The sequence below is a fragment of the Salvelinus sp. IW2-2015 genome, unplaced genomic scaffold, assembly GCF_002910315.2.
Source record: "Salvelinus sp. IW2-2015 unplaced genomic scaffold, ASM291031v2 Un_scaffold1980, whole genome shotgun sequence".
In the NCBI taxonomy this organism is placed as follows: domain Eukaryota; kingdom Metazoa; phylum Chordata; class Actinopteri; order Salmoniformes; family Salmonidae; genus Salvelinus; species Salvelinus sp. IW2-2015.
Window position 1 is genome coordinate 361,578 of NW_019943331.1, and position 14,809 is coordinate 376,386.

The window sequence follows — 14,809 nt, forward strand, 5'->3', positions numbered from 1 at the left end:
CAGGCTAGTTGAGGTAATCTGTACATGTAGTGGGGCGAAGTGACTATGCACGGGTAACAAAACAAACAGTGAGTAGCAGCATGTACAAGATAACGATGGTAATAATGTCTTCATGCTGATATTGGGCAGAGGAGTGATGACATCTCATAAAGGAGAGAAACTCTCCATAGCTACGGCTGTGTGGACATCTAACCTATTAAAAAATGTCAGCATCTCTTCCTCTGCAGTGGCTGAGGGGAGAGGCAGCTACTGTGGCTGGGGAGGAGAGGCAGCTACTGTGGATGGGGAGGAGAGGCAGCTACGTGGCTGGGAGGAGGCACTACTGTGGCGGGAGGAGGCAGCTACTGTGGCTGGGGAGGAGAGGCAGCTACGTGGCTGGGAGGAGAGGCAGCTACTGTGGATGGGAGGAGAGGCAGCTACTGTGGATGGGAGGAGAGGCAGCTACTGTGGATGGGGAGGAGAGGCAGCTACTGTGGATGGGGAGAGGTAGTGGAGGCAGAGAGCATAGCTAGTGGAATATGGAGAGAGGACTGGACCTTGCAGAACTAGGTTGATGGGCTTCCTGAAGTCAACCCTGATCAGATAACCAATTGGTCTAGGGTCAGCATGAGACGTTAATAGGTGACGTAAGGATTGGGTGGCTGCTCTAGCAGCCATGTTGCTATGGTTACTACCAGTAAAACAGTTGGAACTAGCTAGTAAGCTAACTGACAAATTTTAAATTTCATAAATAGTGGAGGCTCCTGTCTCAGCCTCAACTGCTGCTTCTCCAGTTTCAACTGTTCTGTCTTGTGGCTATGGATAACCTGACCTGTTCCCCGGACGGGCTACCTTGTCCCAGACCTGCTGTTTCGACTCTCTCTCTCTAACGCACCTGCTCTCTCTAACTCTGAATGATCGGCTATGAAAAGCCAACTGACATTTACTCCTGAGAGTGCTGACCTGTTGCACCCTCTACAACCACTGTGATTATTATTATTTGACCCTGCTTGTCATCTATGAACGTTTTGAACATCTTGGCCATGTTCTGTTATAATCTCCACCCGGCACAGCCAGAAGAGGACTGACCACCCCTCATAGCCTGGTTCCTCTCTAGGTTTCTTCCTAGGTTCTGGCCTTTCTAGGGAGTTTTTCCTACACCTGCATTGCTTGCTGTTTGGGGTTTTAGGCTGGGTTTCTGTATAGCACTTTGTGACATCGGCTGATGTAAAAAGGGCTTTATAAATACATTTGATTGATTGATTGACTGCTAAGCAAACAGGAAGTTGTTGTTGTCCTTATAGGATCTCGTCCTCTGACTCCTGCTGTCTCTCTCTGGGTTTCAGCAGTCCCATCTCCATTGGGGGGGTTCTCTTCAATCTGGATCGTACCACACTGCAGAGGGGATAGGGGGTGAGGCATGATGAACATACTGTAGAATTAGATTTACCTGATTACAAACTCAATGGAGAATCTCTTTATTAAAAGTGCTTTTTAGTCCATAACTAGGCTTAAAGGTGCTGAACAGTCATTCTGATTCCCATGTAAAATAGCCTTTTGACTAAAATATCACCCATATCAAAATGCTCAAAAGCACTTTCCCTCTCACGGCTAACTACTAAAAAATGTGAAAAGACAGAATGAGTGGGCAGAGAGTTACTGTATATTCATGAGCTTGCATTGACTGACAGCTTTTTGAAACTTGGATGCAGTGAGCAATTTGCAGTCAAATCAACTCAAGAAAATTTGGTGATACACAGAGCAACTCAAACAACATTGAAATTGCATCAATTATATACAGTTGAAGTCGGAAGTTTACATACATTTGAACTAAGATTTTCACAATTCCTGACATTTAATCCTAGTAAAAATGCCCTGTTTTTGGTCAGTTAGGATCATCACTTTATTTTAATAATAGTAGAGAGAATAATTTATTTCAACTTTTATTTCTTTCATCACATTCCCAGTGGGTCAGAAGTTTACATACAATCAATTAGTATTTAGTAACATTGCCTTTAAATTGTTTAACTTGGGTCAAACGTTTCGGGTAGCCTTCCACAAGCTTCCCACAATAAGTTGGGTGCATTTTGGCCAATTCCTCCTGACAGAGCTGATGTGTCTGAGTCAGGTTTGTAGGCCTCCTTGCCCGCACACACTTTTTCAGTTCTGCCCACAAATTTCCTATGGGATTGAGGTCAGGGCTTTGTGATGGATACTCCAATACCTTGAATTTGTTGTACTGAAGCCATTTTGCCACAACTTTGGAAGTATGCTTGGGGTCATTGTCCATTTGGAAGACCCATTTGCGACCAAGCTTTAACTTCCTGACTGATGTCTTGATGTTGCTTCAATATATCCACATAATTTTCCTACCTCATGATGCCCTCTATTTTGTGAAGTGCACCAGTCCCTCCTGCAGCAAAGCACACCACAACATGATGCTGCCACCCCCGTGCTTCACGGTTGGGATGGTGTTCTTCGGCTTGCAAGCTCCCCCTTTCCTCCAAACATAACATTGGACATTATGACCAAACAGTTCTATTGTGTTCATCAGATCAGAGGACATTTCTCCAAAAAGTACGATCTTGTCCCCATGTGCAGTTGCAAACCGTTTCTGGCTTTTATGGCGGTTGGAGCAGTGGCTTCTTCCTTGCTGAGCGGCCTTTCAGGTGTGTCGATATAGGACTCGTTTTTACTGTGGATATAGATACTTTTGTACCTGTTTCCTCCAGCATCTTCACAAGGTCCATTGCTGTTGTTCTGGGATTGATTTGCACTTTTCACACCAAAGTACGTTCATCTCTAGGAGACAGAACCCATCTCCTTCCTGAGCGGTATGACGGCTGTGTGGTCCCATGGTGTGTTATACTTGCGTACTATTGTTTGTACAGATGAACGTGGTACCTTCAGGCGTTTGGAAATTGCTCCCAAGGATGAACCAGACTTGTGGAGGTCTACACATTTTTTCTGAGTCTTGGCTGATTTCTTTTGATTTTCCCATGATGTCAAGCAAAGAAGCACTGAGTATGAAGGTAGACCTTGAAATACATCAACAGGTACACCTCCAATTGACTCAAATGATGTCAATTAGCCTATCGTAAGCTTCTAAAGCCATGACATTTTTCTGGAATTTTCCAAGCTGTGTAAAGGCACAGTCAACTTAGTGTAGTAAACTTCTGACCCACTGGAATTGTGATACAATGAAATAATCGAGTAAACAATTGTTGGAAAAATTACTTGTGTCATGCACAAAGTAGATGTCCAACCGACTTGCCAAAAACTATAGTTTCTTAACAAGACATTTGTGGAGTGATTGAAATGAGTTTTAATGACTCCAATCTGTCTATGTAAACTTCCGACTTAACTGATATAGTATATATATTTTTTGTATGCATCTCCCGTTTGGCATGTCTGTTGTGATGCGGTTCACAGCAGCACTGATGGATGTTTGACATGACAACTGAGTTTTAAATTACCCTTACACCCTTTTTTTTATGTTAGCTGAAGACCTAGCTAGCCAGTAACAGCTAACACCAGACACAGATGAAGACCTATACTAGCCAGTAACTAGCTAACACCAGACACAGATGAAGACCTAGCTAGCCAGTAACTAGCTAACACCAGACACAGATGAAGACCTAACTAGCCAGTAACTAGCTAACACCAGACACAGATGAAGACCTAGCTAGCCAGTAACTAGCTAACACCAGACACAGATGAAAACTTAACTAGCCAGTAACTAGCTAACACCAGACACAGATGAAGACCTAACTAGCCAGTAACTAGTTAACACCAGACACAGATGAAGAACCTAACTAGCCAGTAACTAGCTAACACCAGACACAGATGAAGACCTAACTAGCAGTAACTAGTTAACACCAGACACAGATGAAGACCTAACTAGCCAGTAACTAGCTAACACCAGACAACAGATGAAGACCTAACTAGCCCGTAACTAGTTAACACCAGACACAGATGAAGACCTAGCTAGACAGTAACTAGCTAACACCAGACACAGATGAAAACCTAGCTAGCCAGTAACTAGCTAACACCAGACACAGATGAAGACCTAGCTAAACAGTAACTAGCTAACACCAGACACAGCTGAAACCTAGCAGCCAGTAACTAGCTAACCAGACACACTGAAGACTAACTACCTAACTAGCTAACACCAGACACAGATGAAGACCTAGCTATCCAGTAACTAGTAACACCAGACGCAGATGAAACCTAGCTACCAGTAACTAGCTAACACCAGACACAAGAAGACCTAGCTAGACAGTAACTAGCTAACACCAGACGCAGATGAAGACCTAGCATGCCCAGTAACTAGCTAACACCAGACACAATGAAGACCTAACTAGACAGTAATTACCTAAACACCAGACACAGATGAAGACCTAGCCAGCCAGTAACTAGCTAACACCAGACACAGCTGAAGACCTAACTAGACAGTAATTACCTAACACCAGACACAATGAAGACCTAGCATCCAGAACTAGCTAACACCAGACACAGGTGAAGACCTAACTACCCAGGAACTAGCTAACACCAGACACAATGAAGACCTAACAGACAGTAATACCAACACCAGACACAGCGATGAAGACCTAACTACCAGTAACTACTAACACCAGACGCAGATGAAGACCTAGCCAGCCAGTAACTAGCTAACACCAGACACAGTATGAGACCTAACTACGCAGAACAGCTAACACCAACCACAGATGAAGACCTACACCAGCCAGTAACTAGCTAACCACCAGACACAATGAAGACTTAACTAGCCAGTAACTAGCTAACACCAGACACAGATGAAGACCTAGCTAGACAGTAACTAGCTAACACCAGACACAGATGAAGACCTACTAGACATAACTAGCTAACACCAGACGCAGATGAAACCTAGCAGCCATAACAGCTAACACCAGACACAGCGAAGAACCTAGCTATCCAGTAACTGCTAACACCAGACGCAGATGAAGACCTAGCATTGCCGATGTAAACTAACTAACACCAGACACAGCTGAACCTAGCCAGCCAGTAACTAGCTAACACCAGACACAGATGAAGACTTAACTAGCCAGTAACTAGCTAACACCAGACACAGATGAAGACCTAGCTAGACAGTAACTAGCTAACACCAGACACAGATGAAGACCTAACTAGACAGTAACTAGCTAACACCAGACACAGATAAAAGGTGACAAATAAAAGTATATTTGCCATAGATGAATAGGGTCAACTTTTAATTATATTTGCTGACACCCTACAGTCAAAATTTGGCACCAGTAGAGTAGCTATCTAGCTATATAAACCACGCCCCTCTGCAAATACGCCTTCTCCGATGTTGGTTACAAGGAGGTACTTATTTAAATTAGGTAAAAGAATATCATGTTACCATTGGTGTATCAAAATGAGAGTTCATCTCTTTAATAATCTCTTTAATAATCCCGCCTCCTGAATCCAAGCATTGGACATGGGATCAAACTTGATCAATGTAGAAGCAACATGTTCATACTTTAGCCATCATACTCTGATCTGGTTTCATCCAAATATCATCACATTTCATGAAAAACATGATTCTGACTGTTCATGACCTTTAATCTGTCCGGGAAACTGCCAGATTAAAGGTCATGAACAAGGTCATGAATCAACTAGACTCTGGTGATGATGATGAAGGAATGCTGATGTACATCATTGTGACTGTAAATATGTAGGAGGTGTTAACCCATAACACCCCAGGGAAAGTGTTGTCTCATGATGTTTGCAGTACAGCACCAATACAGTGAGCAAGCTGAAGGCTATATGCCGGCACAAACATGCTAAATTAACCAATAAGAACACAAACATGCTAAATGAACCAATAAGAACACAGGACAGGAGTTGAAAGGGTGTCTCACCAGCTGATGGTGCAGTACAGCACTGACACAATAAGCAGGCTGAAGACCAGGTGCCAGCAGTAACACATAGTGATAAACATCATGTTGTTATGGTCCTTCTGGTCCCACTCTGCACCGCTGGGGGAATACAGGACAAAACCAATCTGGAGGGGGGCAGAGATAAGACGGTTAGAGGATGGAGACTGTTCCAGGGTTTATTATGCTGTAATAGGCTCACCTAGATGGATACAAGCCCCTGCTATGGACGAAAACTGTAAAATCAGGCRGGAAAGTATGTATACAGTATGTATAAAGTATGTATACAGAAGCTAATGTAGCATGATGAATTTATTTCCTGAATTTGGCTCTAGCATTTGAACCGTTTTGGATGTAAACTGTTATGATCCCATTCCTGAAAGCTACGACTCTCTGGAATGTGGACGCGCCTTCTGTTCCCCTCTATGATGATCACAGGCTGCGTTAGAAGGGAGTGTCACAAAAAACAACGCAATTAGGCCCCTATAAGAATATAGTTAGCCTTGTCGTAGCCCTTCTAAGGACAGCCATTACACTCCCTATTTAATCTGGCTCTTGTGACTGACTGGGTTCAAACCAGGTCACAAGACTGTGTTAGCCAACTTAGCTAAAGCCCATAGGGATGAGTTCAGGAAGCTAACACAAGTCTTCAATTCTCCAGCAACGTTACTCATCAAAAGAGTGTGGTTCATCGAATCACCTCAGTTACATTTCACCCCCCTTTGACCTCATACTCAGAGATCAGGGCACCGATATAACTGACTAGGCTTACTGCACAACAACACTTTCTGTGGCAACCAGAAGCAGAAGGATCCATGCATGTGATGAGCAACCTTGCCTGAGACCTGAAGACATATTCGTTTGACTGATGGGGTTCTAACCAATGTTCTCTCTAAGCTCCCCCGGGACTGCCGTGCAGGAGAAATATCAGCTCACGCAGAGAAGCACGAGATTGAACTTCACTCAACTTTCTAGAGTTTTCCCCCTTWGTTAACACTATCAACGTGTCCCTTTACTGTGGCAATTGTGATTGAATCAATGCAATATTAGCCACTTTCAATGCAACATACCGAAACAAAACTAACTATGCAAGAGATTTTGTTGTTGGCAGAATGCATCGGAGTAGGATTCCATTGCATTGACAGTCACGACTCAGGCTCGTATTCTACACAGACCGGTGCAGCATAACCGATCAGAGCTGCAGTAGGCCTATATGCAAATCGACCATTGCCATATATGGCTCGGTGCCATTCATTGTGAACTGGACTGTGTTTACAGCATGAGTGGTCATGAGTAGATGTGCTTGTTTTGAGTTCAAAGCCAGAGCTGCTTGTAGCCGTGTGTGTACATTTGTTCATATCCTTTGCTAGTTAGTGAGTTACTAGCCCAGTTATTGATAATTTGAAGTCAGCAATGGGGGAGTGATTACCTCCTACAAGAGCACAAAACGTGTACATTTCTAGCCACCTTTGAAAAGCTAGTCAGGTAAAGAGCTTTTTTTGTCTTAAAGGAGCAGTGTTGTATTTTGAGACAAGGTTGAATAAACTAAGTAGCCAATAGGCAGAGGTTCGCATAATTTGTCTGATTGTCTGTAATAATGGTATGGGAATAATAATGCATTTTATTTTGTAAAGTGGTTTCTCTTTCAACACAACAACATTGTCAGTCACCTCCTTATCTGAACGTCAAGTGGATTAACAGGTTAATGTCAAGCCCTGCATGTTATTTTCAAAAGTCTCATGGAATGTAGCCCTACATTGAACACCACACATTGGCTGCTACTGTAGGCTGAATGATAGAACAGCTATTTCCATGTTAAAGTGTTATGGGATGCATTTTATCCATTGTTTCTGATGGTAGACCACTCTGGTAGGCCTACATTATGATCAAATAGCCACAGTAGCCTACTTGACCKCTGTCTGAAACTGTAACTAAAAGCAGGCACAGCCTCAGTGTTCACAGTAAAACTGTAACTTAAAGCAGGTACAGCCTCAGTGTTCACAGTAAAACTGTAACTTAAAGCGGGTACAGCCTCAGTGTTCACAGTAAAATTGTAACTAAAAGCGGGTACAGCCTCAGTGTTCACAGTAAAATTGTAACTAAAAGCGGGTACAGCCTCAGTGTTCACAGTAAAACTGTAACTAAAAGCGGATACAGCCTCAGTGTTCACAGTAAAACTGTAACTAAAAGCGGATACAGCCTCAGTGTTCACAGTAAAACTGTAACTAAAAGAGGTAAGGAAGCCGCTCAGGAAGGGGGCGCGGCTCTGTTGCATCCTGCAGTGTGGTGTTCTTTTATGTTTTTAATTTGTATACTTAGTTTACAAACAATCTGCCAACCATGGATTCACAGTGGTGGGGTGTTGGACTGAAGAGTAGCTGCTGCCTTGGCAGGAAGTAAWMGGGATCCATAATAAACCCCAGGAAGAGTAGCTGCTGCCTTGACAGGAACTAATGGGGATCCATAATAAACCCCAGGAAGAGTAGCTGCTGCCTTGGCAGGAACTAATGGGGATCCATAATAAACCCCAGGAAGAGTAGCTGCTGCCTTGGCAGGAACTAATGGTGATCCATAATAAACCCCAGGAAGAGTAGCTGCTGCCTTGGCAGAACTAATGGGGATCCATATTAAATCCAATTCGCCATTTAGTGGAAGCAGGCCTATCTACAAAACTATTCATCCCCCTTGGCGTTTTTCCTATTATGTTGCATTACAACCCGTTTTTTCAGGATGTAAGGCAACAAAATAGGAAAAATGCCAAGGGGGTGAATACTTTCGCAAGCCACTGTAGGGTTAGTGGAAGTAACCCTATCTACCCAGGTTGAGTGGCAGTAGGCCTATCTACCCAGGTTGAGTGGAAGTAGGCCTATCTACCCAGGTTGAGTGGAAGTAACCCTATCTACCGCCGCCCCCTTAGGGAGGTCAGGAGACGATGACTGACCTCAGAACCAGCTCCCTAACCCGCCCCCCCAGACGATGACTGAACCTGCCAGAACCAGCTCCCTAACCTACCCCCCCCGACAATGACTGACCTGCCAGAACCAGCTCTAACCCCCCCCCCCCCCAGAACAAGACTGACCTGCCAGAACCAGCTCCCCTGCAGGATGGTGAGTGATGCTCTCAGAAGCTCCAGCAGAATGTTTCCTCGGTGGAACACCTCCAGAAAGGACACCATGGCCTCTCCAAACACACAGAACAGCAGCAGCTGGTGAACATGGACATCTAGCATGGCTCTGCCGTGGAGGTGGTACAGGAACAAGAACCCTGGGAAACACAGAATAAACACCAGTAGGAGCGCCGGTCCACGCATTACAGCCCCATTGACTTGAATAGAGATGTCCAATCTAGTGGTGATTCCATTTCTATGGCTGTAACACTGCATGTGAGCTAGCTAACTAATTACCAAAGCCTATTACCTCAGGACAACATCTCCCCTGCCTGCCCAGACCTCTTACCTTCTATGAAGAAGGCGATGGCCAGCATTAGTCTGTCGAGGGCCAGTGGAGCAGCATCGGTGGTGTGTACAATCAGAGACATGGCTCCAGCCAAGCAAAAGAAGAGATACATGGTGGAGTGCTGCCAGTTATGGAGTCTGTCCCAGTGATGCTCGCTGTAGTCGTACAGGTGCAGCCGTGGCCCGTCTGCTACAAACTGCTCCGCCAGCATCCCTGAAAAACACAACGTCAGGATTCTCTGAAACGTCCCAGAGAAAAGATTCTTGGCCTATTAGAAATGTCTAATTTATGGCAGAGGGAAACTTCTAATCATAGTCTCCCTCTGCCATAAATTACCATTAACAGTCCAGCAACAATGTCTCGTCCTAAAATTATAATTTCAAAACATCCTAACACTTCCAGTTTGTCTGATCATCCCCAGTCTGTTGTTTAACTACAGACAGTACCAGCTAGTATATGGTGAATTTTCAAAACTCTTAGTACAAAGCTCCAAACTGGTAACACTCGTAAAGCAGCCAGACAGCACATTCAAAACCTTTCATTGTGCATTCATTTTGTTTGTAGAAATCTTTCACCACACAACCATTGATCCAAAATCTTTACTGTGAAACATTGGTTTAATCACCAAAACACAACATAACGATATCTTCTCAATGTAGTTATTTTAACAACCAGTTCATCCAATAGCAAAACATGTAAGCTGCTGTCAAGCCGCTCCCCCTCTCCAGCACTCAACGTCACTGGTCTACTAACCACTCATCATTACCCACACCTGGACTTCATCATCACCTTGATTACCTTCCCTTTATTAGCCTTCAGTAGCCTCAGTCATCAGGCATTATTGGTTTGTTTTCATTCACGTTCTGTACTCTTCTCATGTTTTTTTAATCTGCATTCTTCATTATTAAACTCACTTTCTYCATCTGCTTCCTGACTCACGGCGTATACGTGACAGAATACTGCCTCACGAATTATGGAAGCAGCAGAAGATAAAGACATCTCCCAGACGGTCGGTGAACAGGGACACCTACTCTGTCAACATCCCGATCATCTGGCGCAACTGGGTGCGGCTATGGATGGTACTCCGTGTCCTCCACCGCCTTGACACCACCCGAGAGGATTCACCTACAACAAGCGGAGGGCCTTTTACCTCGAGTCGTCAGTAGCAGGTCAGCGAATATTCCAACTCCGGCAGGGTGCCCAGACCGCTGCGGAGTACACCCTCACCTTCCAGACCGTGGCAGCCTCCAACGGATGGAACCAACCGGTGCTCTGCACCCTATTCCATAGAGGACTGTGTGTAGAGGTCCAGACAGAGTTGGCATACAGGTACAGCAACCTTTCCTTGGACACACATCGCGATGGCCACCCGTCTGGGCAACCTCCTTTAGGAGCACCGGCAACTCCTTCGCCCCTCGTCCTCCACCTTTGGCCGTCTCGAGGCAGAGCCTGAACCCATGGAGATAAGGGTCCTACACCTCTCTGCGGCAGAGCGTCGTCACCAGAGACAGCTGGGGCTGTGTTCCTATTGCGGTCAGATGCGGCACCAACTTCATCTGGGGCAAGGGGATTGCCCCGTGATCATCCGTCTCCCAGGATAGTCGTGAGTATTCCTTCATCATCGTTTMCCGCCAAACATTTCACTGGCTGGCTGTCCCTCAGGTGTTGTCTCTACAGCTCTAGTGGACTCCAGTGCCGCAGGGAATTTCATTGACTAGACCCCCCGTCTCCTCCCTGAACATCACTTCATACCAGCTTTCCACTCATTTTCCAGTCCAAGATAATCGACCAATGGGATCCAGCACTATCACGCACATCACAGCCCCACTCACCCTCACTCTCACCTTGGGACCCTTGCACCAAGAAAGCCTTCCCTTCCTCATCATCACTGCACCCGTTCACAAAGTCATACTCTGCCTCCCATGGCTCCAACGTCYTAACCCCACCAATACCCTGGTCGAGGATGAAAACCACCGCCTGGGCACCAGGATGCTGGAATACCTGCTTTCCCTTACCTTGTGGTTCCACGTCGGCAGAGAGTCCTGTAGGTACCCTCCAGCACATCATTCCGTCCTACCGTATCGTTGGCCCCGTGTTTTGGGACGTAGATGAGGATATTGGCCAGGCTCTGGAGAGGGAACCCGCACCTGCTACCTGCCCTCCTGAGCACGTCTACGTCCCCACGGAAGTGAGGGATCGGCTGTTGACCTGGGCACCCACATCCCTCGCCGCTGGACACCCAGGTATTACCCGCACCATTCAATTAATCTCCGCAAAGTACTGGTGGCCCACCTTGGCACAGGACGTCGCCTGCTATGTCAATTCATGCTCCGTATGTGCATAAAAAAAAAGAAAACTCTTCCCCTTCCCGTGCCTCAGCGGCCTTGGTCCCATCTGTCCATGGATTTTGGTACTGATCTCCCGCCATCTGATGGTTTCACCACTATTATGGTTGTTGTGGACAGATTCTTTCATTCCTCCCATTTTATCCCTCTCTCTGGTCTCCCTACCGCTCMCCAGGTCACTGAGGCAATGTTCCAGCTGTCTTCCGGCACTATGGCCTTCTAGAGGACATCGTCTCCGACGGTGCCACTCAATTCACATCACACAGAGGCCTTTTTTATCACCTTTATTTAACCAGGTTGAGAACAAGTTCTCATTTACAACTGTGACCTGGCCAAGATAAAGCAAAGCAGTACGACACAAACAACAACACAGAGTTACACATGGAGTAAAACAAACATACAGTCAATAATACAATATAAAAAAATCTATATACAGTGTGTGCAAATGAGGTAAGATAAGGGAGGTAAGGCAATAAATAGGCCATAGTGGTAAAGTAATTACCATTTAGCAATTAAACACTGGAAAGGAAACACAGGTGTGGAGAAAAAAAGGCACAGCACACCAACATCAAAACCTCATCCAACTGTAAAGTATGGTGGTGAGCATCATGGTTTGGGGCTGCTTTGCTGCCTCAGGGCTGGACAGCTTGCTATCATCGACGGAAAAATGTATTCCCAAGTTTATCAAGACATTTTGTAGGAGAATGTTAGGCTATCTGTCTGCCAATTGCAGCTCAACAGAAGTTGGGTGATGAAACAGGACAACGACCCAAAACACAGAAGTAAATCAACAACAGAATGGCTTCAACAGAAGAATACGCCTTCAGGAGTGGCCCAGTCAGAGTCCTGACCTCAACCCGATTTGAGATGCTGTGGCATGACCTCAAGAGAGCAGTTCACACCAGACATCCCAAGAATATTGCTGAACTGAAACAGTTTTGTAAGAGGAATGGTCCAAAATTCCTCCTGACCGTTGTGCAGGTCTGATCCATAACTACAGAAAAAGTTTGGTTGAGGTTATTGCTGCCAAAGGAGGGTCAACCAGTTATTAAATCCAAGGGTTCACATACTTTTCCCACCCTGCCTGTGAATGTTTACACAGTGTGTTCAATAAAGACATGAAAATGTATAATTGTTGTGTGTTATTAGTTTAAGGAGACTGTGTTGTCTATTGTTGTGATTAGATGAAGATCAGATCAAATTGTATGACCAATTTATGCAGAAATCCAGGTATTTCCAAAGAGTTGACACGTTTCCTTGCCACTGTACACCCCAATGTCCAACTATGATGATGACTATTATGGTTTACTTCAGAGAAAGTTTTTTTTAAATCTGTATGTAACAAATCGAATCACTTTACTTAAATTGCATTGGGCAATACAGTACTGTAATACTGTATTTAATGCCATTTACGTAGCAGAAACTCCACAATGACAACAGTCCACACATTTCTCCCGGCGCTGCCGATGGCAATTTTAGTCCCCTCATACCTCGTAAAGGCCAATAATGTGAATAATTTAAAATGAAAATGAAAATGTTTTTATATATAACACAGTGCATTCGGAAAGTATTCAGACCCCTTGACTTTTTCCACATTTCGTTAAGTTACAGCTTTATTCTAAACGTATTACATTGTTTTTTTTCTCATCAATCTACACACAAACAAAACTGGGTTTTATACATTTTTTGCAAAAAAAACCCCTGAAATATCACATTTACATCAGTATTCAAACCTTTTACTCAGTACTTTGTTGAAGCACCATTGGCAGTGATTACAGCCTTAAGTCTTCATGGGTATGAAGCTACAAGGTTGGCCCACCTGTGTTTGGGGAGTTTCCCCTCTTCTCTGCAGATCCTCTCAAGCTCTGTCAGGTTGGATGGGGAGCGTCGCTGCACAGCTATTTTCAGGTCTCCAGAGATGTTTGGCTGGGCCACTCAAGGACATTCGGAGACTTTTCCCGAAATCACTCCTGCGTTGTCTTGGTGTGTGCTTATGGTCATTGGAAGGTGAACCTTCACCCCAGTCTGAGGTCCTGAGTGCTCTGGAGCAGGTTTTCATCAAGGATCTTTCTGTACTTGCTCCCTTCATCTTGCCCTCCATCCTGACTAGAGATGCACGATATATCGGTGAACATATCGGAATCGGCCGATTTAGCTAAAAATGCCAAAATCGGTATCGGCTGATGTCTAGTTTAACACCAATGTGCAAAACCCATTTCAAAGCTGACGGCTATATAACGTAGGTAGATGACATAATGACGCCACGATAATTTTGCGCTACACGTGCAACACAGCATTCCTAACCTAGCCCACAATGTCTGCTGTGTGGATCGAGCAGTCAACAAGTCCAGCAGTCATGTGAAAGAGTAAGAACATTTCAGCAAGACAACTCAAAGGTGAAATCCATTAAAGCCAAGATAATGGATTCATTGCCCTTGACAATCAACCGTTCTCTGTCGTGGGTGATGTTGGCTTTCGCCGACTGGTCGAGCACCGGTACACACTACCAAGTGCGCTATTTTTCAGATGTTTCCCTACCGGAGTTACACAATAATAGTGTCACTGCTATTAGCTTTACGACATACATACTATGGAACGCCGTTTGGGTCTTTGCGTGTCAAAAAAGATACAGTAGCACTGTCAAAAGCTGAACAAACAAAAAAAGTCTGCAAACACCGGCAACGAAAGATGTGTTTTCATACCGCATTGGTAATAAGCATAATTTGTTCGACCCCAACTTCTGGGGTAGCTAGCTTTAGCTTGGTACCTAGCAAGCACCAATACAACCAGCCTGAAAACAATGACCAGTAGAACCTGCAGTCATTTTCATTATTCTTAGCAGTGATTTAGGAATCCTTGTGAGTATTAGCTAGGTTGCCGCTTGTTGTTCGCCTTTAAGAATTGAACTTCAGTTCATGAAAATAAATAGCTAGCCAGCTACTTAACCCTGTTGCCCAAAGCTAACGTTATAAGCAGCCAGCTAGCTTCATGTGGCTAGTGATGCTCGACCGGACCGGTTATGTGTTATGTGTTGTGAAGCTAGCACGGATTAAGGATTAGGCACAATAGTGGAATTTGCAGTTTGCCTTCAAAATAAAAGTATGTCATTGGA

At 44.7% G+C, this 14,809-nt stretch overlaps 1 protein-coding gene across 2 annotated transcripts in view; it reads right to left on the reverse strand.

Annotated features, from left to right (window-relative positions):
* The window catches only part of tmem45a (transmembrane protein 45a), a 124,224-nt gene that overhangs the window by 75,287 nt on the left and 34,128 nt on the right, over window positions 1-14,809 (reverse strand). The window contains exons 3-6 of one of the 2 annotated variants that reach the window (XR_011476264.1): window positions 9,353-9,565; window positions 8,977-9,161; window positions 5,883-6,025; window positions 1,141-1,374 (exon numbers count right to left, since the gene is read on the reverse strand). Coding sequence is in view for 1 of the 2 variants with exons in the window: in XM_024140002.2 (XP_023995770.1) it covers window positions 1,278-1,374; window positions 5,883-6,025; window positions 8,977-9,161; window positions 9,353-9,565 (638 nt within the window). In the remaining variant the exon portion in view is untranslated. Of the gene's footprint in view, window positions 1-522; window positions 1,375-5,882; window positions 6,026-8,976; window positions 9,162-9,352; window positions 9,566-14,809 lie in introns of those variants that run through there. The other variant, XM_024140002.2, reaches the window with a different exon arrangement.